A 25,478-nucleotide genomic window follows, 5' to 3' on the forward strand; every position below is an offset into this window, starting at 1 on the left:
TTCAATCTTTACTGCTTGTAACTTTACCAAAAAATCAGTTGTATCCTTAATGTAAGAAAGATTTTTGATTACCAACGGTTGTAAATATTTATCTATGAATTTACCCACTGGTTCGTGGATACTCATCTTAGTGGATACGATTGGCCGACATGTTTTTTTTTTTTTATCTTTGTGGACCTTAGGTACAAGGTACATCGTCGGGCTCTTTGGATTTTCTTGCATTAGATACCTTTTGGTTTTTTCGCTGATGACGCCTTTGTCTGTAGCTTGGTTCAAAATTGTTTGCAAAGTTTTACGGATGTCTATCGTTGGGTCTTGGTCTATTTCCATGTATGTGTTAGTATCGCCTAGATGGGTGTTGATTGCTTCCTCATAGAACTCTTTGTTCATTATCACTAATGCCCCTCCCTTGTCCGCCTTTTGACATATGATTTTTTGTTGTTCGCTATGCTTTCTATGGCTCCAAATTCTTTCTTCGACAGGTTTGGATTTTTGACTCTTTTGTTAGTATTGATTTGGTTGATTTCTTGTTTACATAACTTTTCAAAGAGATCAATCATCTTATGTGATGTTGGAGGCATGTAGTTACTAGGAGTTTTTAATCCTTTTAGCTCATCTTCCTTTGGAGGTGGTTTTTCGGTGATGACGTTTTCAAAAAATATGTCTCAATCTCATTTTCCGTGTGAGTTTAAAAAGACTCACCTCTAGCTCTAATTGGTTAGTGTGGGTACTAGGTACAAATGACAATCCTCGTTGTAGGGTGTTAATCTGAAATTCATTCAAGGTTTGATCCGAAATATTCAATACTAGGTTATCTTTCTTGGTTAATGTTGTTTCTTTCTCTCTTTCCTGGACGTGGTGTTTCTCGTTTGTGGTTGGTTGATTTCTTTTGTTTTTGTTGCGTCCCCTCCTGGGTCTTCTGTTTCTATTTGGCCTGCGCCTAAAAAACAAGGACAAGGGAGGGGCATTAGTGATAATGAACAAAGAGTTCTATGAGGAAGCAATCAACACCCATCTAGGCGATACTAACACATACATGGAAATAGACCAAGACCCAACGATAGACATCCGTAAAACTTTGCAAACAATTTTGAACCAAGCTACAGACAAAGGCGTCATCAGCGAAAAAACCAAAAGGTATCTAATGCAAGAAAATCCAAAGAGCCCGACGATGTACCTTGTACCTAAGGTCCACAAAGATCCCCAAAAAAAAACATGTTGGCCAATCGTATCCACTAAGATGAGTATCCACGAACCAGTGGGTAAATTCATAGATAAATATTTACAACCGTTGGTAATCAAAAATCTTTCTTACATTAAGGATACAACTGATTTTTTGGTAAAGTTACAAGCAGTAAAGATTGAAACGGGCTGCATCATGGCCACCATAGATGTTAAAACACTATACACAGCCATACCTCACAGAGAAGGCTTAGAAGCCATTGAAAAAGCCTTATTACACAGTACTTATCCTGAAGACCTACACATTTTCTTGATGCAATTGATGGAATTTACCCTGATGAACAGCTACTTTACCTATGAGAAACGTTGGTTTATTCAACTCAATGGAACCGCCATGGGAAATTGCGCCGCACCGGCGTATGCTAATCTATTCATGGGATCTTTTGAAGAGGAACACATTTACAATAATCAAGAATGGGCCACACATCTGTCAGCATACATGAGATTCATAGATGACATGTTCATCATATGGAAAGGCACACAGGAATCGTTAGAACAACAACTGAGAATCCTGGATGACAGAAATGACAGAATTAAATTCACATGGACAATTAATGATACCACCATACAATACCTTGATGTGGAAATCACATTAAATAATGGCACCCTTACCACAAACTTGTACCGTAAACCTACAGATAAGAACAATTTGTTACAATACACCAGTCACCATCCCCCATCATTGAAAAACCACCTTCCGTATACACAATTTCTCAGGGTCAGGAGAGTGGTCTCTGAGGATCACGCATGCCAAGAACAACTACGAATCATGGCAAACCGGTTCTCGACTAGAGGCTATCCAGAGGACATGATCCAAAAATCTCAGGCAAGAGCATCGACAAAATCTAGACAAGAGCTATTGACTTACAAAACAATCACAAAATCACCACGTATAACATGTGTAAGCAAATTTTCCAACGTGAGTACCAGATTCAAAAGAATCATATACAAGAATTGGCAAATAGTAAAAATTGAACCAGACTTCAATGGGATTTTTCGATCAGGAACCTTTATTTGCACACTCAAGGGGAAAAAACATAGGTGAACTATTGAAGAAACCTAAACAGAACATCAAACATCAGATATATAGAGGAACGGTTCCGTGTCTAAACTGTGCAAATTGTCATAACATCATTAAGGGGACTAACATCAACCACCCCATGAAAAGATACAAAATACCCCTTAAAGTCAATGCCACATGTGATACCACCAATGTGGTATACTTATTGAAATGTCCTTGTGGAAGTGTTTACGTGGGACATACTGAAAGGAAATTGAAAGTGCGGCTAACCGAACATAAGAGCAATATTAGAACCCACTCCACGAAATCGACGGTAGCAACACATTTCACAGAGAAACGCCATAACTTGAATCAATTAAGGGCTTGTGTATTGGAAATAGTCCCGAGAAAATAAGGAATCATGAACAAAAAAAATCTCTTAAAGAGAGAAAATCACTGGATTTATTATCTAAACAGCCTTAAACCGCATGGTTAAAATGATCGTACTGAATTTACATGTTACTTGTGAACTAATGTACCGTCAGATAATTATGATGCAGTTCTTCTGATAACCAGAGCACCATAATGTTTATAATATAATAGCTGGAGTCTTGTTTAAACCTCTACTTGTATATAAATTTCAGGTGTCGTGTTCAAGAATGCTAAAGTTTTGTAAATTCAAAAAAACCGGTTTCTTTTAAAAAACGGTAGATTTAGACAGCGCGCATGCGTCAGGTACGCGGCGTCAGTTGAATTTTCACAAACAGTGAGAGCGCAAACAGAAGCAGGATCCCACACGGAGTAGCGGGATTATATGCTATAGCAACGAAGGTGAGCCATGGCGAATTTAGATACGTTAAGCGTAAGCTGCATGCGATCATATAATAGGGGTCCCCCCCCACTGTGGAAAATCGGTGAAGTTAGTTATTAGACGTTTACGTAGAAGAGGGAGAACTGGGCGCGTAAAGCAGTCAATGATTACTAACGGGGTGATATATCAGTGGTAACGATGTTAGATCACGTTAGCTTTAAAGGGACATTGATATGATTCTAAAAGCCAGAAACCTTTTTGCATAAAACGAATGACTGTGTGTCTATTAACACGTATATTTGAAAAGTTGTTACATAGTATATTTTCTGTTTATTTGTAGACGTTCCCTGACGAAGGTGTATGTAAACACTGAAATGCATTGGAACAAATAGGACTGTTGCTACATGTAACGAATACAAGAAAAGCGATTGATATATACATTTTCTTGAACATTTGAAACGTTTAATTTGAACTTTTTTGGACATAACTTTAGCTGTAAAACACAGCAAATTCACACTGGTGCCATGGGAGACACACCTATGAGTTCATAGGTGTGCAACTTGTTAGTTCATACACATACACTCCAGGAGGGGAGTGGTTTCCATGTCAGCACGGTAAAAATTATAAACATCAGGCGGTGCACGACCCTTTTCCTGAACGCTTATAACTGTGTATGCAAAATAAGCTGCAACAGCCTCCAATAGGAAGTCACCGTCTTCATCCGAAAACAGTTCAGCCATCCAACTTAAAAGCGGAAAAGAACATACGTGCTCTCCCAGCACCGGATCCTCTATCACCATCAGAGGACAGCTCGGTGGGTTTTCAAGAAAGCTCTGTTCCAAGAAAGACTGTGCTGCCGCCAGTAAATTCCAGGGACCAATTAGTCCATGCAACAATGCCACAGCCATAATCCTTTCGCCAGGACAAACCAACTCGTGAGTAATGATAGGACTCATCAGCTGATTAAAGTCGACGTCAGGAGAAACCGGTCCGCAGAGACACAAATCAATGGCCCAATCGAAATCACAGGTCAGGCAGTGAAATACAGGCTGGACACAGGTGAAGTAGGAGAATCGAAAAGATAATCCATATGCCGTGCTTAATATCGCCAACGGCATTGTGCCATAATATTCAAGCATGCGATTGCGGAACAACGTCAGCAGCTGCAGGGCGGGACCTTGCACAGGAAGGACATCCATATTTAAAAATGTAAAAAACCACAAGAGCGCCCGCTGCTAATGCAAGTAAAACTGGGAATCCACGAAACAAAGTGGAAAAAATAGAATGAAAGAAAGCAGGGATGACTCCAAAGATTTTCTCAAATGAAGTCACGAGACCACTGCTAACAACTTTAAAAAAATGCGCCAGGCCCTTTGTGGAGGACACGTTAAAGATAGTCCGAACCATGTCGCTGAAATGCAAAGGCAAATCAGTATTTAAAAGGGCTTGCACCTCTGTACGGGTGTTCGCTATGTGAAGCACGAAAGTTTCACGGGCCGAACTCAAGGCCACCTCTCTCTGAGACAAAAGAGCCCTTATTCTTGCCATGCCGTTGAAATCTGCTCCCAAGGTTGGTATTTGTGGCCAGATTGAAATCTCCATATGTTCATGTATGGGAGGAAATAGAACATTTCTGCAGCAAATAACCCGTTCACTTACTGTTACGATAAAAGGAATACTTCTAATTAACCCACAACAATCTTCATTATTGAGCATCAAATAACTACCATTTTCCAACAACTTGAACGTGGGGATGATAGCAGGAACTGGTGTGCCTTGCAACACGCAAGCCATATTTGGTCGGTCTTTGTTGCATGAACCGTGTAACTGTATGTGCCTACACATTAGTGAATGATCTGGCGTCTCAGTGCATTCCTCTCCATTCAGATAAACTTCTTGATCATCTTTGAAACATCTGTATGTGTATGGAAGCGACCAGACCTCATGAAGAAAACCACTACCTAAAGGTTCATAACGACCTATTGGTACATATTTCATACAATTTGAAAACTTATATAAAGCAAAAGGCAGCGTTATTAAACCGTGGATAAGCCACGTTGCAGCAGTGGCCTCTGCCACGGAAAAAGGCAAAGATTCTAACCTTTCAATATGTAACATAGAAAAGGAAGCATCACGCATTGACAGCAAGCGTTGTTTGTCAGTCAAATTGAATGGGGCAAATAAAGAAGAAACGTTCATGTATCCTCAGGGAACTTTACCATTTTTCAGAGTTTGAAGGGTCCAAGCAAATTGCATGATTGATCTTAATTGATTCTGACCATGGTATAACACTGACACTTCATCATGCACAATATCGACAACTGACGACACAATGTCATCTAGTGTGTAAATTCTAGATGAAAGAACGCTAATACTATTGTCAACAACTGCAAGCACTTTTTCAAGATTCGCTTGATCAATAGCCCTAAGGCGTGTAGCAGCCTCAATCTGAGTCAGTTTCCAAATTTCATTGTAAGCTGCATATATCCACCTTTTCGACCTGCCACTAGCCGGGCCTTTAATGAAATCATTCAAATCCACGTCTGCATTCAGTTTAGAAAGGTGACTTTTAACTGCAAGTAAAGTTGAATGCTTCAGCCAATTCTGACACAATTTTCCTACAGAGTAAGTTGTGACAGTGTGGACCAAGTCAAACCGGGGATCAGATCTAACATTTTTAAAACCTTCTCTTAAACCCAAAAATCGATTCTGGCAAGAATCTGAACTACGTTGCCAAAGCAGTCAACCTTTTGGATTTATACTGGAAATGTTAAAGGAAGAATTACGGAGTAGGGCCTGTAAATCACTAATGGACAACCGAGTAAAATTACTCCAACCATCATATTCCTCTAACTCCGGGATAGTAGGGGTGTTTAATTTTTTAGAAGTAGCCAATCCAAAGCATGTGGTCTGGGAAATTGTTTCATTCAGAAACAACATATGATTCGGGATGAGACATGCACGGTGCAAAGCCTCAGTGCCTTGTACCTGCCAGGTTTGTGAACCCCAAACTGATGTAGATCCTGGATATCTTTACACCGTGTTAAATTAGCATGGGCTCATTACCGGTTTAAACACCATTTTTCCTTTTTTGCAACTTCTGCACACGACACATAGTTGTTGCTTTAGCTTTCAGCCTACCTGCGTCAAGACCTATGCCTGCTTCAAGCAGGCGCAGGGTTTTGACGCAGCTTTGTCCTATCTGATTGTAAATGCGGCACACCATGGGTGGCAGAGCAGCGGTGCACGTTAACTGGTGCATCCCTGGGGATGTGCTAGTTAACATCAATCTGCCCCTTTACATTTAAGTATGTGCAGGGGACACAGAGTCGGTGAGGCTTATCCAAGGTTAAGAAGAGATGAGTCCTGTTCACTGAAAAATTTGACATAGGCTTCACCTCCTCAGCATCGCTGGACATGGCTAAATAATAGCTGCAAAATGTTACTCTTGTTAAACAATTTTACTATTATAATCTCTGAGATTTGTCTCTTACTCTGGAACATCTCATTGTTGTTATCTTTCTTTAAAGATAAAGACAACATCAACATGAGCGACAATCAGCAATCAGTTGATTTCGACCTCATCATTGAAGTCGTAATTGAAACATCAGTGGATGTTGATCCCTTGGATGATTTAAATCCTGAGGATGAAGAAGAACGTGATGAGGATGCAGATTTGTCAGAATTGTATGACATAGGATGGGAAGCTGACGTGCTTGAGCCTATGGAACTATAAACATTTATTTAAAAAATTTATAATAAATAAAAAGTAAAAATGTAAACCGTTTAATTTAAAAATAAAGATACCTTCAAAAACAGGTTATGTGTAGTGTCTTCAATAAAATATTAAAATATGCTCATAAAATTAGATCAGATTCACATATAAAACAGCACAGGTAAAATGAATATAAATTCCATTTCTTTTCTGCTATTTCTGTATTCTAAATTTGCCAAGCACTAAAAAATCTTCTATGTAAAAATGTTAAGTAGTGTGTTAAGTTTTTGATGACTGTTATTGATTTACTGTTGGGTAATAGTGGTTAATAACATTTTTTATTATATTTTACCACAGATTCAACTGCAGATCATTTCAAGATTTCAGCATGCCAACCAAAGAAAGACTGAGAAAGGCTGCAAAACGTCAAAGACAGCAGGTCAATGAAAAAAAGCAGCAGTCTTCTAACAAAAATATTTGTCAAGTCACCAAGAAAGCACCGGGTAAGAGTACAAAAACATTCATAAGAAATATCTGTAGTAAAAAAAATATTACTACAGAAAATGTTTCAGTCCAGAAAAGGAGAAGCAATTCAAACGGAAAGGAAAGTCCAATGAAAAATGTTACTGCTAGAGCAAGAGATAACTCTGTGCATGATAGTAGAAGGAAACAACAGTGTAGGGACATTCGTAAACGAATGTTCCGCAACAGGATAATTGGCAATTTGTTAAAAAATATTAAGAAAGGTCAACAGAAAGTGGTTTTTTATAAGAGAAAAAAAATAGTTGAGAAAGTTATTGATCAGGCATTTGAAATTAAACGTAAGCTATTTATTTTGATAATCATTAGAAATAGGCAGCCAAACATGTCAAGTTATGATTTCAAAAGAAATAGTAGATGGAAGAGAATAATTAATCGTAGTAATTTTTGTGAAGTTTTTTCTGGAGAATGGATGCATAGTTCAAGCTCTGAGGCATTTTTTAATGAGGAGAGTTATTTCCAGGATAATGATTTGGTGCATGCAGTTGACACCAGTGGTCGAGCTTATGAAGTGAAAGATGGTTGTCCAGTTGAAAAAGAAAAACTTGTGACAACAGAGATAGAAGAGGTGTTAGGTAATGAGGTTTTAGGAAGACGTCCTAAGGGTCCTGTGTACACCTGGAAGTGTAGTAGTATTTGCAGTGTACGACAGGATTCCATCAATTTGCTTTGTGATTTTATAAGGTCATTTAATAAGAAAAGTTTGAAGCAGAAAATGAAGTTGTTGCAAGAATTAGATCCTTGCAGAGTGAGAGAAGTGATAGGTTTGAATGGTCATTCACTGGCTTGTCTTTCCAGGAGAGTATGCCAGAGTGTTTTTCATCATTTCAGGATGCTAGCAGTGCATCATAATAAAGTGAGGAAATTAGTTAGAATGTTGTATTATGCTAAGAGTCCAGCAATTATGCTTAAACAATTATGCGCTGCTCTTTTGCATGGTTCTGAAATAGATGTGAAGAATATATGTGAAGAAATTGAGTTTTGTTACTTTGGAAGTAAAGAGGAGAATGTTGAAATTGACCAAGAAGAAGAGAGTAATGTGGAAGATAGTGTACAGGTTTCCAGTACAGATAATTTCCAGAGGGAAATTGCGACGTTTGAGGTGAAATCAAGTGAGAGGCCAAATTTCACTTGTGCGTGTTGTCGACGCACTTATTATAAGAATCAGACTAAGTTAGTGGATTTATATGCAAAAAGTGAAAGGGAAAATAATAGTGAATGGAAGGATTTTACAACATACTTGATGGTAGAAAATTGTTTTGATTTGGGATTGGATCAACGTGTGTGTACTTATTGTTGTAACAAATTAAATCAAAACCAGATGCCTGCTAGAGCAGTTCATAATAATCTGGAATTGGTTGAGAGGCCTTCTGAATTGAAGGATTTAAATACTTATGAATCTATTTTGATTCAAAGTATCCATCCCTTTCAGGCTATTGTAAGAATGGAGCCAAAGACAGGGAAATTGCCTCCATCAGATTTACAGAGAGGATTAAAGGGAAGAGTTGTTTATTTGCCTCTAGATTTGAAGAAAAACATTAACACAATTGGAGTAGAAAAAGTGGAAGAGGAACCTCTGGTTATCTTAGTTAATGGGGTTCCGACAAAGAATAAGAAAATATGGCAAGATTTAGTGGATGTTAGGAAAGTCAAAAAGGCAACATTGTATTTGAAAAAAAATAATAAATACTATAAAAATGTATATGTTGCAGAAGAGGAAGTAAGTGAGGAAGAGGATAGCGATTTGTGTGCTGGTCAAATTGAGAAAGTAGAACCCTGTAATAGTGAAGAAATATATGAACATTATAGTGTTCATCCTTTGCATTCCAAGGAAGTCATGGGGAATGCTATTGAGTTGTTTCAAATGAAACAAGCCAAAGGGAGTCCCATTAGTGTTTGGGAGGAAAGTTTGGAAGCTCGGTGTTTCCCACAGCTTTTTCCAACAGGTCAGGGAGGAAGATATGATGAGCGACCTCATCAAATTCCTGCTTCTGAATACCGGACTTTGCGATTGTATGCAGGAGATGCTAGGTTTCGACAATGCATTCCCTATTTGTTTCATCTCCTGTTTGAAAGCGATCTGTCTGGACTGTCATATGCAGTGAACCACATCTTGAAAAGTGGTATACACATGCAAAACATCTCGGCAAGTGACTTTATGGATAAAGTCAATGTCCAAGACAGTATTTTGGATTCTCACCTGATTAATCTCATGGCGTGTCAGCGTGGTACTAATGAGTACTGGTACCGTCGTCATGGTGATTTAAAATGTATGCTGAGGAACTTAGGAACTCCCACATGGTTCCTCACTCTGAGCTGTGCCGAGTATGGCTGGGAAGACTTACTTGAATTTCTACGAGAGGCAAATGCAAACATCGAAAACATCGAATTCAAGACACCCGGAGAACTGTGCTCTTTGGATCCAGTCAATGTATGCAGGTACTTCAATCATAGATTTGAAGCTATGATGTCTTTCATCATGAATAAGAAGAATCCACCTCTTGGAGAGGTGTTGGATTTCTTCTGGAGAAAGGAGTACCAAGCAAGAGGTGCTCCTCATATACATATGCTGCTGTGGATCAAGGATGCACCTAAATTTGGAACGGATCCAGAAGACTCAGTGATGAGTTTCATACAACAGTATTCTACGTGTGCTGTTCCAAACGCAAAGGAGAAGAAAAGCCTAAGAGAAAAAGTTCTACGTTTCCAAAGCCATCGATGTGGAAAGTACTGTCGTCGTAAATTCCGAAACAAGGACAAGTTCTACACCAAATGTCGTTTCGGCTTTCCACGACCGGTGATTTCTAAAGGAAGAGTAAACAGTTTGATGTCTTCGCTGCGACATAATGTGATGAAGAAATCACCTAAAAACACATACAATTTGAAGAGGAACGAAGAGTCCAAGTACATCAACGACTACAACCCGGTGATTTTGTCCATGTGGAATGCTAACATGGATATACAGTTTGTGGCTGATAACTGTATGGCTGTGGTTCGGTATGTGACATCTTACATCACCAAAAAAGAGAAGACAGAATTGAAGGATATGTGGGAGGACATTTCCCATGAAAAGAGCCTCAGCAAGAAGTTGTACAGTTTCAGTCTGAAGATGTTGTCGCATCGAGAAATCGGAGCTTACGAATGCTCTGACCGGTTGTCTTCAGCAAGTCTCTATGCCAAGTCCAGGAGTATCGTTTGGGCGAGTCTTGGTCTTGCTGCAACGCGTAATCGAGTTCTAAAACCGGTGCGGGAAATTGAGTATTTGGCAGAAAAGGAGCCAAACAGTATCGACATTTTGAAGACCAACATGTTGGATACATATTATCCAAATCGAAGCAAACACCTCGACAATGTTTGTCTGTATGAGGTTCTTCAAAATTACATATTCAAGAGGAACATCAAAGAAGATACTAAGAAAGGAGTGTATGCTGTAATAGGAAGTGAGGGATGTCTGGTCAAGCAAAGAAAATGCCACTTGGTAAACCATCGAAAATTGAGTAGCGAATCTCCTGAAAAAAAGGAGTTTTTCTATTTAGCACTTTTGCAACTTTTCAAGCCTTGGCGTGCAGAAGAGGAACTGCTTGGAGATTTCCTCTGTTACGAAGACTCTTTCAATGCTGCCAAGGAGACCATAGAATGTCCTGCTTTTCCCAAATATGTAGAAATGTTGAATGCGGAAATTGAGCAGGAAGCAACGATTGCAGCCGAGATTGCCAGAGACAGTTCTCAGGACAGTCAGAGTTCTGCTTCATTGAGTCAGAATCCACTAGGAGGACCTGTTATCGAAAATGAAGCTGTCACTGCTATGAATGAAGTGGAAAGAGCCATGGCACATGCTCAGGAGGATGCGGTTAACTTAGAAGAGTTGGAAAGACAACTCAACGTTGAGCAGAGGAAAATATATGACGAAGTTACCATGCAAATTGATCATGGATTATGTCATGACAAGAAAGAGTGTTCATGTACGTCATTGAAGCCTGTCCGACTGTACGTGAGTGGAGAAGCGGGAACTGGAAAAAGTTTCCTTATTAAAGCAATTTCATGCTATTTGCAGGAAAGGACAGAGTCATCGCTGTCTTGTGTTGTCACCGCTCCAACTGGACTGGCAGCACATAACATTAAAGAGATTACTTTACATCGTTTACTGATGCTGCCAGTGGAGCATGACAACAAATTACAATATCACAAGCTATCTGGAGATGCTTGTTTTGAAGTTTCAAGAATCTTGAGGAAAATGAAACTTCTTATCATTGACGAAGTAAGCATGGTTTCCAATGTCATGCTTGCGTTTGTGCATTTGAGAATGCAAGAAGTTCTCAAAACAGAGTATGATGTGTTATTTGGTGGCAAAAACATCATTGTTTTCGGAGATCTTCTGCAGCTGACACCAGTGAAAGGGCAACCTGTGTTCAAAATGCTCACGCATGAAGATACCAGGAAGTGCCTAGGGAGCATTGGCAACGTCAATATATGGTTAAACTTCAATTATGCTGAACTGCATGAAAATATGCATCAGGCTAAGGATGAAGTTTACAAGAGTATTCTACAAGATGTTAGAATTGGAAAAGTGACCGAGCATGGGAAAGAAGCTTTACATGCACGATTACTGTCAAATTTATATCCAGAACAAGATGTTGTGCCTGAGAATATTTTTCAGAAAATTACTGAGAAGAAATCTGGAATATGTTTGATGCCAACTCTTGCAGAATGTGCCAAATTCAACAACAAAATGTTGCATTTGGAAAAGCAGGAGATTGTGAAACTAGAAGCTATTGACAGAGTAGAGCATATGGGATCAACAATTATTTTGTCTGAGAATTTGAAATCAAAATTGGATTCATTAGAGAAGACTATATCTAAAACTGCAGGTTTTGAAAAGACTCTGAATGTGTGCTTGAACTGCCGTATAATTTTAAGAAGGAATTTACATGTTGAAAGAGGTCTGGTAAATGGATCAATGGGTAATGTTGTTGATTTTGTGAAATACAGAAATAGAGATGGAATTGAATTTTTTAAAATTAAATTTGATGGCATTGAGGAAGTACAGGTAATTGGTCGTTGCTCTGCTAGATTTTTGCTTGTAAAAGACTTATATGTTCGCCGTAAGCAGTTTCCTGTTTGCTTGGCATATGCGGTGACAATCCATAAATCGCAAGGTTTAAGTGTAGACAGTGCATTGGTGAATATTGGCAGTTCTGTGTTCAAGGAGGGTATGGCATATGTGGCATTGTCACGAGTTAGAACTTTATCGGGATTGTACTTGATTGAGTGTGATGTCACAAACATTTGTGCAGATCTAGATTGTGTTAAGGAATACAATAGGTTGAGAAGAGAGTATGCGCCACATTTGCCTCAATATCCTTTGTTTGAGAAACGTGTGGTAGGCCGGAAACGAAGAAATGTGACAAATACTAGGGAGGTTGCAGCAAAAAGACGAAAAGTCGATGAACCTGAAATTATAAGCAGAAACAAAAAGGATTCTGTTGAAGATGTTGTTGGTTTTCAATTTGAAAACAGTTCTGGTGTCAACTGCTATGCTAATGTAGTGGTTAATGTTTTGTTTTCTCTAAAAAATGTAAAAGAAGAGATTGTGGTCAATTCTGATCAAAGATTTTGCAGTTTGTTAAATTCTGTGTTAGAGAAATGTAGCACAGATAGAACAAAAATAGAAAGTGTGTCTGAAATTCGAAATCTGTTAGACAGATGTTCAGGCCAAACACAATTCTCTCAAAATATTCAGCAAGATTGTCAGGAGTTTTTAATGTATATACTTGATGTATTGCATGCTGAAGGTGTAGATGTAGATCACCTGTTTGGGCTTTCTTATCAATGGCAGCATGACTGCGAGAACTGTAGGGTATCAAGTAGTACTAGTGTAGACTCAGAAAGATTTATATATTTAACTTTGCCAGACAGTAAATCAGTCTCTTTTAATAAACTAGTAAAAGCAGCTGATCACAACATGGAGTGTAGCCAATGTAAATCTGAAATGATGTCCACATTATTTATACGAACATATGGCCAGTATGTTATTTTAATGTTCCAACGATGTAGGCCTGATGGAACAAAATTGACAACTTTAATTAAAAATTTTGTGGCTTCACAGTTGTCAATATCAGGAAGGACTTTTGTAACTGCAGCAATTATATATCATGACGGTCCTTCAATAACATCAGGACATTACACAGCTTATTTAAAGTCTAGAAACGGCTGGTCATTCTGCAATGATTCTGTTTTAATTTTCACAAAAAAATTGCCGTATGACCTTAAAAACTCTTACTTGGTGTTTTTAAAACCAAAATTTTAGGGAAAGAATCTCGGGATGTGCTCTGAGGAATTTCAAGAAGTTCTAATGGCTCCTACACGATTTGGCCTTGAGGATAAGTGTAGTACAGAGACATAACTTCTTACCATAACACTGGACGTCATGTTGAAATAACTGCACTTTGAATGAATTCAGAAAAACTGTTTCTTTTTATAAGCAAATTCAAGCAGCCAATCAAAACATGGAGTAGAGGGAATGTAAGTCTGCAATGCTGTCTACTGTTTTATATTGCTTTGTGATTAAAAGTGATGTAGAGAATTTAATAATTGTAGTAGTCATATAGATAGTGTAAGTCTGCTTCATAGTAAGCAGTATCAGTGTCATAGGAAATGTAGAACATGAGTGAGCAAGAAAGGTAAGATATTAGTAATCCAGGATTGTGAAAATGATCTTCAACATTTTAATTCTGAAAGTTGCGGAAATACAACATGACGGGATTGGTTTACAAGAATTCCAAGAGTTATAAATGGCTCTGACACGATTTGGCCTTGTGGAAACGTGTGGTAGAGAGCGAGAAGTCATTTATTGTAAGTAACATGTTTTTGAAAACGATGGAGGTTTTCTTTCAGAAAGTGGCGGGTTGAAAGTAATAACAGCACAACAGAGTGTAAGCTGTTCATAGGACATCCTTCGCCGTCATGGAAAGTAAGTTAACTTTAAGGAGTTCTGAATTCTGATTTGTTATGTTGTATGGGTTTTTTAAACACAATCATTTTGATTGTGTTTTTTTTCCCCGCTGTTATATGATGAATACCTTCAAGTCACTGTTTTTAGTGAAATTTGATACATTCTGAGAACAGCAAAAATAAACCATTTAACATGTATAATTAATTCTGTTCTGTTTGCATTTATGATGTACATGTAGAACTGTGTAGGAGGCATGGAGAAGGTGAGGCTTCTGTAAGTGTCAAAGTTGTTGCATACAGTGCTCATATTCTACGTAGTCTTTCATATGATAGACTACATTTCCACAATGAGATACCTAAGCAAAGGAAACACAGGTGATATGATTGTGGAATGAGCAAAACAAATTGCACGTTTTTCAATTATATTACCTGTGTTTCCTAACATTACACATCACATTGTGTAGATGAGGTTTAGGCCTGTTCCTGGAGACAGAGGAGGTCTGACATTTGTTCAAGAGTGCAGTGGACATGACACACTTGGTTGGTAGGCCTGCACATGTATTTTCTTCTCTGTATTCTTCAACAAACCTAAATTTCATCTGCAACTCTGAGTAGGACTTACCTGAAACAAATCTGTGAATAGGTTACACCTTATCGGCATCTTGAAACAATGATTTAAAATGTTAGGGTCAGATTTATGATGACCGTGCGTCTCATTTGCTCCGCTGTGGGTCACTTTTGTGTAAAAGATGCACCATGTTGCAAGATAGGTTTCAGTTCATCTCCAGCAAGATACCATCACTTTGAAATGTATATAATTAGCACTGTGTAGGGGACATGCAGAAGCTGAAACTTTTCTAAGTGTCAAAATTGTTGTATACACTGCTCAACTTCTGTGTACTGTTTGATATGCTAGACTCCATCTGCACTATGAGATACCTAAGCAAAGGCAACACAGGTGATGTGATTGTGAAATGAGGAAAATAAACTCCACATTTTTCAATTACATCACCTGTGTTTCCTAAGTTTACGAATGACATTGTGCAGATGAAGTTTAGGTCTGTCCACGGACACAGAAGAGGTCTGGCCTTTGTTCAAGAGTGAAGTGGACATGACTTACTTCATTAGTAGGCCTTCACATGTATTATCTCCTCTGTATTCTTCAACAAGTGTAAATTTGATCTGCAACCCTGAGTAGGCCTCACCTTAAACAAACCTCTGGATAGGCCACACCTTATTGTCATCCTGAATCAATTATTTAACATGTTAGGGACAGATTTATGATAGGTTTATGCCTCTTTTGCGCCACTGTGCGTCACTTTTGTGACGCAGTCGCGGTTGAAAAGATTTGCTATGAGGCGACAAAATTATAAAATGATGCATCTAGGCAGATGTGTCATGCTGTAAAAAAACAATGCCACATGAAACCGATGCAGCAGTCATGCAAAAGATGCACAATGTTGCAAGATAGGACTCTCTTCATCTGCATCAAGATACTGTTAGTTTAAAATGTATATTTTTAGGACTGTGTAGGGGCATGGAGAAGCAGAGGCTTCTGTAAGTGTCAAAGTTCTTGAAAAACTATTTGTCCTTCAATCTTTTCCCTTGTCTTTTCTAATTTTTTAAAAACATGTTTTAATATTTTTCAAATGTTTGTTCTCTCTTTCACAGATTGAAAGTATAAAAAGAACAAATGACTAACTTAACGACAATTATAAGGTAAATGTTTTGTACTCTTTTTGTTATATTTCTATCACATTTAACTTCTATTAGTTCCACTGCTTCATTTCTTTAAGCATCACTTTCCTGCCTTTGCTACTTCCCTCATTCCTTTCTCTATTACTTAATTACTCTACTCCTTCACTATTTTTCTTAGTCCCTCTCTTCTCATACTTCTTCACTCTTGGTCACTCACTCTGTCTCTATTACTTTCACTGTTTCTGACTGATCTAAAAAATTTTTTTTAAGAAGAACAGTAAGTATAAGGGAAGGAAACAGACAGTTATGTTAAAAGAAAGACAGCTATAGGGAGTAAACTAGGGATACTGTTACCCGCAATCCTCTGCTGATGATGTCACTGACCATGTCATGAATGATGTAATATGTGACATCATCAGCAGTGGATTACGGGTAACAGTATCTCTAGTTTACTTCCCTATAGCTGTCTTTCTTTTAACATAACTGTCTGTTTCCTTCTCATATACTTACTGTTCTTTTTAAAAAACAAAATGTTTTGGTTCGCTCCCGGTTCGCGTACCGGCGAGCGAACTGGGAAGCGAACCAAGAGAAATAGAGGTTGGCAGAGTTCCAAATATTCTACCAATTTTTTTATAACGGGGAGGTAGTTCTGAAAAGAACTTTTTTTTATTGTTTTTGTTGTTTTATATTTTTTTTATTATTTTCTGAACATTTTTTTACTTTTTTTGAATTTTTCTCAACGGTTTTATATATTTTTTTGGTTTTTTTTGGGGGGGGAAACGAAAACGATTCATTGTAAAGGGCTCAACAGGAGCAACAACAAAAAAAGAATTTATTGTTTGGGGCGTTTCGGACAAACATAAACATGATTGTCAATAGCTCTGTTGATCAGAGTGATGCTACTTTCTCTGTAGCAAATGAATCCATTGCAAAGTACGCAGACTTGTTTTACTTCCCCGAATCTCATTTGTATATTTGGCACCATCTCCCTGCCCTCTGGTCCCGTCACTTCCGGTACAACAGATCTTCTGGCCATAATAGGGGGATTATCTAGTTCGTTACGTAACTGTGCAGCACTGTAGTTGTTAGGATGCCACCTAGTCATATGGCGATGCATTGTGTAGTTTCCGTAACTGTATTTCTTCTCGGTCCCTCTGGACAGTCTATCTTGACATATAAGGCAAGTTACGTATCTTGCATTTACTTTTTTCTGGCCTTTGGGAAATTAAAAAAATTGCCAAATAAAATTTTCTTTCAGGTGAAACCTCCTGGGCTCCTCAGGCAAAAACTGCCTCTCTTCCTGCTCTTCCTGCTCTTCCTCTTCTTCCTCTTCTTGCTGAATTATAACTTCAGCAGGTGGTCCTCTCTTCCTTGGATGTGGTGGAGGTGGTGGGGAAGCACCAGCTGAAGCTACTAAAGAAGCCATTGCTCACTGGTAACAAAGGGTCTTTCTCTCACAAAGATGAAAGTCAGAGTGAGGAAAGAAGGAGGGGTTTTCATCATTTGGGAAAAACAATAGTTCTCAACCAATGAAAAGTGTTAATTTTAGATTACATGACCTAGTCTTACATCATTAGGAAACCAAAAGTGAAATGAACCAATGAAAAGTGTTATTACCAAGTCACATGACCTGCTGTGTTTACGTTACGCGCTTTGCGCCGCCTCCCGGTTTGCTTCCGGGAACCTGCGCTTCGCGCCTCGCTACGCTTCGGGTACGCTAACGTAGCACGTCATATGACGTATCACGCGACAACGCGAAACGTCATGCGGACGCGACGCGTCACGATGTTGTTTTCTAACGCGGCAGTTGCGCTAAAGGAACGTTTACCGGTTCGCGGACTATTTCGCGGCATCAAGGTGAGCTAACGGGAAGCTTCCCGGTTCGCGAAGCGGGAGCGAAGAAAAAAAAATATTTAAAAAAATGTATTAATAAACATATAAAATATATTTTTGGATTTAAAGAAGAATACATTTTACAGCTACAGATATTAGCTTTTAAAAAACCAATGAAATTCACTGAAAAAACCATAGGTTATAGACCATATATAGTTAGGAATTAGCATTTACAAAACCTTGAAAATTCACTGAAAAAACCATAGGTTATAGACCATATATAGTTAGGAATTAGCATTTACAAAACCTTATTTTACTCACACAAAACCATTGAAATTCCATATATAGTTAGTTGCACTAACTATATATCGCGCACCCGCAATCCACTGCTGATGATGTCACATATTACATCATTCATGACATGGTCAGTGATATCACTGATGACATCTCAAATGACATCACTGATGACATCACTGATGACATCTCAAATGACATCACTGATGACATCACTGATGACATCTCAAATGACATCACTGATGACATCACTGATGACATCTCAAATGACATCACTGATAACATCTCAAATGACATCACTGATGACATCTCAAATGACATCACTGATGACATCTCAAATGACATCACTAATGACATCACTGATGACATCTCATTTGACATCAATGGTCACATCACTGATGATATCATTCATGTGACAATACAATGCATCTCCTCACACTTTAATATAACCTCTGTTACACCCAGTGTTAAATACAGAATATAATTTTTTAAACCATTGACACACCAATACTAGTTACTACATACGCCCTCACTGATTCTTATGTCTACACACACATTCACTCATTCACCCATACAATAATTCATACATACAATCACTCATCTTTACAACACTATCATATGCACTCATACACCTATACAGACACTCACACTCTGCCACTCATCCATGGAGTTACTCACACACCTAGTCAGTCCTGTAAAGAATCAATCACACTTCCATTTTCTAATCTATACAGTTAAACATAGAGTACCTTACATTTTCAAACATATACTAACACATACTTACTCTCTTATACAATCATTGATACAAGAACACATTGATCTGCACAGAGTCACACATCTCCCAGCCAGCCACACACACACTCAGTCTCCCATACAAATACTTGGACAATCAATCAATAACCCATATAGTTACTCATATAGCTACTGATCAACACATGCAGCAGTTTACAGAACAACAGACAGAATGATGCACAAATTAAGACAGTTTAGTCACTAACCCATGCACTCAGTGAGACACATTTAATCACTCACTCATACAGTCAGTCACGCACCTACTAAATCCTTCATCCAGACACTTCTACATCTACTCATTCTTCAATATGTAAAACATATTTAAACTTTACAGAAACACACAGTCACTGGATGATGTCATTAGTGATGTCATCAGTGATGTCATTTGAGATGTCATCAGTGATGTCACATTTGCGATGTCATCAGTGATGTCATCAGTGATGTCACTGACCATGTCATGAATGATGTAATATGTGACATCATCAGCAGTGGATTGCGGGTGCGCGATATATAGTTAGTGCAACTAACTATATATGGAATTTCAATGGTTTTGTGTGAGTAAAATAAGGTTTTGTAAATGCTAATTCCTAACTATATATGGTCTATAACCTATGGTTTTTTCAGTGAATATATATATATATATATATATATATATATATATATATATATATTCACTGAAAAAACCATAGGTTATATAACCTATGGTTTTTTCAGTGAATATATATATATATATATATATATATATATATATATATATTCACTGAAAAAACCATAGGTTATAGACCATATATAGTTAGGAATTAGCATTTACAAAACCTTGAAAATTCACTGAAAAAACCATAGGTTATAGACCATATATCGTTAGGAATTAGCATTTACAAAACCTTATTTTACTCACACAAAACCATTGAAATTCCATATATAGTTAGTTGCACTAACTATATATCGCGCACCCGCAATCCACTGCTGATGATGTCACATATTACATCATTCATGACATGGTCAGTGACATCACTGATGACATCACTGATGACATCTCAAATGACATCACTGATGACATGACTGATAACAACATCCAGTGATTTTTTGTTTCTGTAAAGTTTAAATATGTCTTATATATTGAAGATTGAGTGGATGTGTAAGTGTCTGGACGAAGGATTTAGTAGGTGCATGACTGACTGTATGAGTGAGTGATTAAATGTGTCTCACTGAGTGCATGGGTTAGTGACTAAACTGTCTTAATTTGTGCATTATTATGTCTGTTGTTCTGTAAACTGCTGCATGTGTTGATCAGTAGCTATATGAGTAACTATATGGGTTATTAATTGATTGTCCAAGTATTTGTATGGGAGACTGAGTGTATGTGTGGCTGGCTGGGAGATGTGTGACTCTGTGCAGATCAATGTGTACTTGTATCAATGATTGTATAAGAGAGTAAGTATGTGTTAGTATATGTTTGAAAATGTAAGGTACTCTATGTTTAACTGTATAGATTAGAAAATGGAAGTGTGATTGATTCTTTACAGGACTGACTAGGTGTGTGAGTAACTCCATGGATGAGTGGCAGAGTGTGAGTGTCTGTATAGGTGTATGAGTGCATATGATAGTGTTGTAAAGATGAGTGATTGTATGTATGAATGATTGTATGGGTGAATGAGTGAATGTGTGTGTAGACGTAGGAATCAGTGAGTGCGTATGTAGTAACTAGTATTGGTGTGTCAATGGTTTCAAAAATTATACTCTGTATTTAACACTGGGTGTAACAGAGGTTATATTAAAGTGTGAGGAGATGCATTGTATTGTCACATTAATGATATCATCATTGATGTGACCATTGATGTCAAATGAGATATCATCAGTGATGTCATCAGTGATGTCATTTGAGATGTCATCAGTGATGTCATCAGTGATGTCACTGACCATGTCATGAATGATGTAATATGTGACATCATCAGCAGTGGATTGCGGGTGCGCGATATATAGTTAGTGCAACTAACTATATATGGAATTTCAATGGTTTTGTGTGAGTAAAATAAGGTTTTGTAAATGCTAATTCCTAACGATATATGGTCTATAACCTATGGTTTTTTCAGTGAATTTTCAAGGTTTTGTAAATGCTAATTCCTAACTATATATGGTCTATAACCTATGGTTTTTTCAGTGAATTTCAATGGTTTTTTAATAGCAAATATCATAAGCTGTCGAATGTCAAGTACGTGGTAAGTAAAAACATTTTCGTGTTTATGCACACTGATCTGCTTTGAATGCTGCCCCCCACCCCTCATTTCTATTAGGAGTACTCTCTCTTTGCAGATAGTGAAGGGTAGTTAACGCAGGCCTTTGCCCCCGTTGTAATCCGTCGTGCCTGCTTCTCTCTCCATTTGATTGATTGTTCTCTTTGGTTCATTCTCTATTTACAAACAAGCACAGAGTCGCAATACTCTGTTTAGTCTTTGCAGATAGCGAAAAATTGTGTAAAAAAACAAAAGTAATCGAGCAAAATCAGTAGGCCACTAATGGGATCTCTTTTTGACCTCGCTAAAATAGAAACATTAAGAACAACCTGTTGAAAATAGCAATGTGTATGTACATAAGCGGCGTCCATTTGTGTTCACAGTACCCCTTGTTGAGTGTTTGAATCGAGCATTGAATTGTTCGAAGTTGGTTCTCTTAAGGATCTTCTCTGCCTGCAAACGAGGAAGAATAGGAATATTCTCTCTCCCTTTGCAGATAGTGAAGGGTAGGTAACGCAAACCTTTAACACGTCGTGCCTATTTCGTTCCTCATTGATTGATTGTTTGCCCAAACATTGACTGTTTGGGAATTGGTTCTTTTTGGAGGTATTCCCTGTTTGCAAATATACGTAGGAAAATCTTTGCAAGTAGTGAAAGGGTAGGTAATGCGGACCTTTCTCCCCCGTTGTAATCTGTCATGCCTATCTACTCCCCACTGATTGATGCACCTGTTTCACCCGGACCATTTACTAGAGATACGTCATCTGGCCCGACCAGAGAGCACCCCTAGTGAAAAGGACATATGCAATAATAACGAAGTGATCACTGTATCCTGTTAACAGAAACTTTAGCATGAAACAACCTGGAAAGAAAAGAATAGGAAAACGAAAATCAGTAGGCCACTGATGAACTTTTTATTAAATAACAAACAAAGAAACGATAACAATACGTAATGATAAAACCTATTATTGTCCTAGAAACAAGAAACGTTAGAAGTAAGCCTGTAATAAGAAACCTGAAAACATCGCCCCTCACTGCCCCAAAACCTGTCTGTCCCACCGCCTGCCACGGCCAAATAACAGCAAACTGGGAAAGATAGAAGTCAGCAGACATCCGCCCCATTCTAGAAACTTCCAAAGGGCAACAGGTTTTCGGCTACGCCCAGCCGGAAGCAACACATATAAGACGGGTCCTGCTGCCACGCCTCGGCCAGGAGATCATCACGTAGGGTGTAGCCGGAGGAGAGGCCGAGGCCAGCGGGACCCGGCCAGGGGGATTGACAACGCTGGAGAGTTGCAGGAGGGGGAATGTCCGTGTCCTCGACCCTCCCCTCTCTCTCCCAGTCCGGCCGCGGTGGCCCTTGACAGTTGCAGGTAGTCCCGCCACATTCTCTACCGGTCCGGCCACCAACGGCCGGGGCCGATGGGATCCGGCTACAGCCGATAAACCAAGGAACCCGTTCATGGGGCCAGAGCAAGGGGCGTCCGGCCGACATCCACCGGAAGCCCGGCCCGAAGACGGACGGGACATTTCTTCTTTCTTCAATAATGGCTTTGACAACACTGGGGGGGATGTCTTGCACATGCCTCCGACCCCCCCCTCGTCCTCATCGCCTGGTCCGGCCATAACAAATCTCAAGCGAGACGCCGTGGGGTGCACTGGGAGGGAGAGACGGTGCGAACAGGCCTCTCCCGCCTCCCCAGTGGAGGCTTCCCACCTGCACCCTCAGCGCTCCAGGCGCCCGGAAAAGGGTTCTTCCACTGTGGCGATGCTGCAACGTCTCGCCCGTCCGCTCATTTGACCCGCGATCGCCAGTAGCTACCGAACTCTCAAAATGGCGGTCGACCTGGCAAGAGCGGGCCCAGCATAAAGAAATGGCCCGGTCACTGGTTGACTCCACCACCGTAGTCCTCCACGACCTTGAAGATTCTAGAGGAGCCGCGGGAGTCTCCGACCCCCGCAGACACCCCCGATGGGGAATGACTGCCATGATCGCCCGTGGAGTGACGAAACTGTATCCGCGGGACGTCGGCGCTCCCATGCTGGCGCCAGTCTCACTTTGAATGACTAGAATCCTGCAGACCTCAGTTCCGGTGAAAGCACACTGTGACCCGGTAGGAAAAATTGTTGCACCCCCTCCCCTTTTTGACTGATAGTTCAAACCACCGATCCTTTCCTTTGCTCTTTTACCAGAACTTTGGACTGCCTCCCCCTCTTTTACATTTTCTAGAGAAAACAAAACATTAACCACTACATTAGCATAGCAGTTGACACCAGAACTGTTTTCAAATTGAAAACCAACAACATCTTCAACAGAATCCTTCTTGTTTCTGCTGTGACCCTGCTACAGCACAGGCATTGTCCCCAGCAGTAATTCTGCAATGCCGGTAAGAATAGCTGTGGTGCCTACTGGACTCACTCACCCCCGCGGTGCCCCACGCCGTTATTTGCTGGGCGGCAACTTACTAGACATCACCTTCGTGACATCCAGATTTCAGCGCTTTCTGCTGCCTTGGAACTATTCGCACAACAGACCGCTACTGACAATCCACACCCCGGGACGCCCCACGCCGGATACCCAAATCAGTGCGGCACCCAGGCAACATCTTCTGAATTTTCATAATTTGAAAGAACTAGTAACATGTCCTCATCAGGAATTTCCTCATGAAAAGTCTGCAATGATGATTCTTGTAACTCTATGGTCTCCAAACATTCGATAAATTCGCCATCAAGAGATTGATCAAAAAAATCATTCAAGTCATCTCCTCCTTGTGAGAATATTTCATTATTGGTGCTGTCAATTTCAATAAATGTATTGGATAATTCAAAAGAAATTGCCACGGTCTCTTCGTTGTTTAAATGTTTTTACTGTTTTTGTTTTGTTGTATATATTTATAAGTTATTAAAGTTTTATAATCCTACTACTTTGTTGGAGTGCTATATATTTTTAATGTGACACATAAATGTAAAAAATTTGATGTACAAAGAGTCATCCCTGGAATCTTCCGCTTCAGGCTCGGTCCCCTCCCCAATCACAATACAGGATGGTTTTCAGATAGTAGGAACACGTGTGGTGTGACGGATCTCATCGGGTGTGGGCCTTGATCTACTATAACTCCTTTGAAGAGGGGTGATTCTTTACAGCTGGGGCCATAAACTACATCTGCAGGGCTAGCTGATAGCCTGGACAATCGGACACAGAGGAAGAGGAGTGTCAGAGGGTGCGGTAGTGAATCGGGCGAAAGGGAGGTGTCGGGCGGGCACAGAGTGTGATTCTCAGGGAAGAGCAGCGCAGATGGGGGAGGTTTATTGCCCATGCATAAGACAGAGAGCGGGGGTGACCAGTGCCTGGGGAAGATGCTTGCGAGGGTGGGGAGCCATGCTACGAATCGACAGCGTACAGAGAGTGGGTCTGGTCAAGGCATCTAAAATGGCTGCCGTGCACGACAAAAGTGTGGCATTTCAAAAACGGCAAGATGGCGCAAACAATGTTTTTCAACACTTCCTCATTTCCTTCGAATCGAACGTTAACAGACGTTGGTGCATATTACCAAAGTTAAGCGATATTTATCGCTAACGATGCTTACCAACAAATTTTTTACCGCTAAGCATCGTCAGAAATTATCGAAGATAAACTTTGCTATTATCAAGGTTTATCGCAAATGCGATAAAAAACGGCCGCAATGCATGAATATCGCTAAAAAGTCAGCGATATTCATGCATTACCGAGCTAATGCTCTTAGCCATGTTATCCACCTCCCATTGGATAACATGGCTAAGAACTGCTCAGGGCAGGTGTTAGTTATTGGAGATATTCGCGCTTAGCGCGAATATCTCCAAAAGTTGGTAATAGGAGATAGATATCTTGCATGTTGTAATGCAAGTTATTGTGGTATATGGAACTCATACCATAATCTCTCAGGAAAGCAGAAACTGATCCTTTTGGGACCGCCTGAGAAGGCCTAGGGGGTGAGGGGTACTCTACTTTGCCCCCTTTTCACGTTCCGAACTATTTTATTTTACTCTCTTCTGTAATTACACAAAATAGCAGCGATAAGATGCATCAGAGACACACAGTGAGAGAAAGGAGGCCGGAGATGAAGAAGAGATGTCAAATACACATTGGAGATAATATAGTGGGAGAAGGGAAGTAAATATGAGTAAACTTACCATGTAACATAAAAATGTTGCACTCTATACTATAAGTCTCATTTTATACTACAATCACTTCGCTACAACCTCATAAATTAAAAATAAAAATGAATAATGTCTCAAACAATTTTTGATTTCTAAATATAAATTTATTCTTCTGAATTTTCTAAATTTGAAAGAACTAGTAACATGTCCTCATCAGGAATTTCCTCTTCA

At 39.4% G+C, this 25,478-nt stretch overlaps 1 protein-coding gene across 1 annotated transcript in view; it reads left to right on the forward strand.

The window, feature by feature from the left end:
- The first annotated feature begins 976 nt into the window (after positions 1 to 976).
- Positions 977 to 25,478, forward strand: part of LOC144790961 (uncharacterized) — a 100,133-nt gene continuing 75,631 nt past the window's right edge. The window contains exon 1 of the mRNA XM_078665579.1: positions 977 to 1,137. Within this exon, the coding sequence (XP_078521705.1) occupies positions 977 to 1,137 (161 nt within the window). The remainder of the gene's footprint in view (positions 1,138 to 25,478) is intronic.

The sequence above is a fragment of the Lissotriton helveticus genome, chromosome 11, assembly GCF_964261635.1.
Source record: "Lissotriton helveticus chromosome 11, aLisHel1.1, whole genome shotgun sequence".
In the NCBI taxonomy this organism is placed as follows: domain Eukaryota; kingdom Metazoa; phylum Chordata; class Amphibia; order Caudata; family Salamandridae; genus Lissotriton; species Lissotriton helveticus.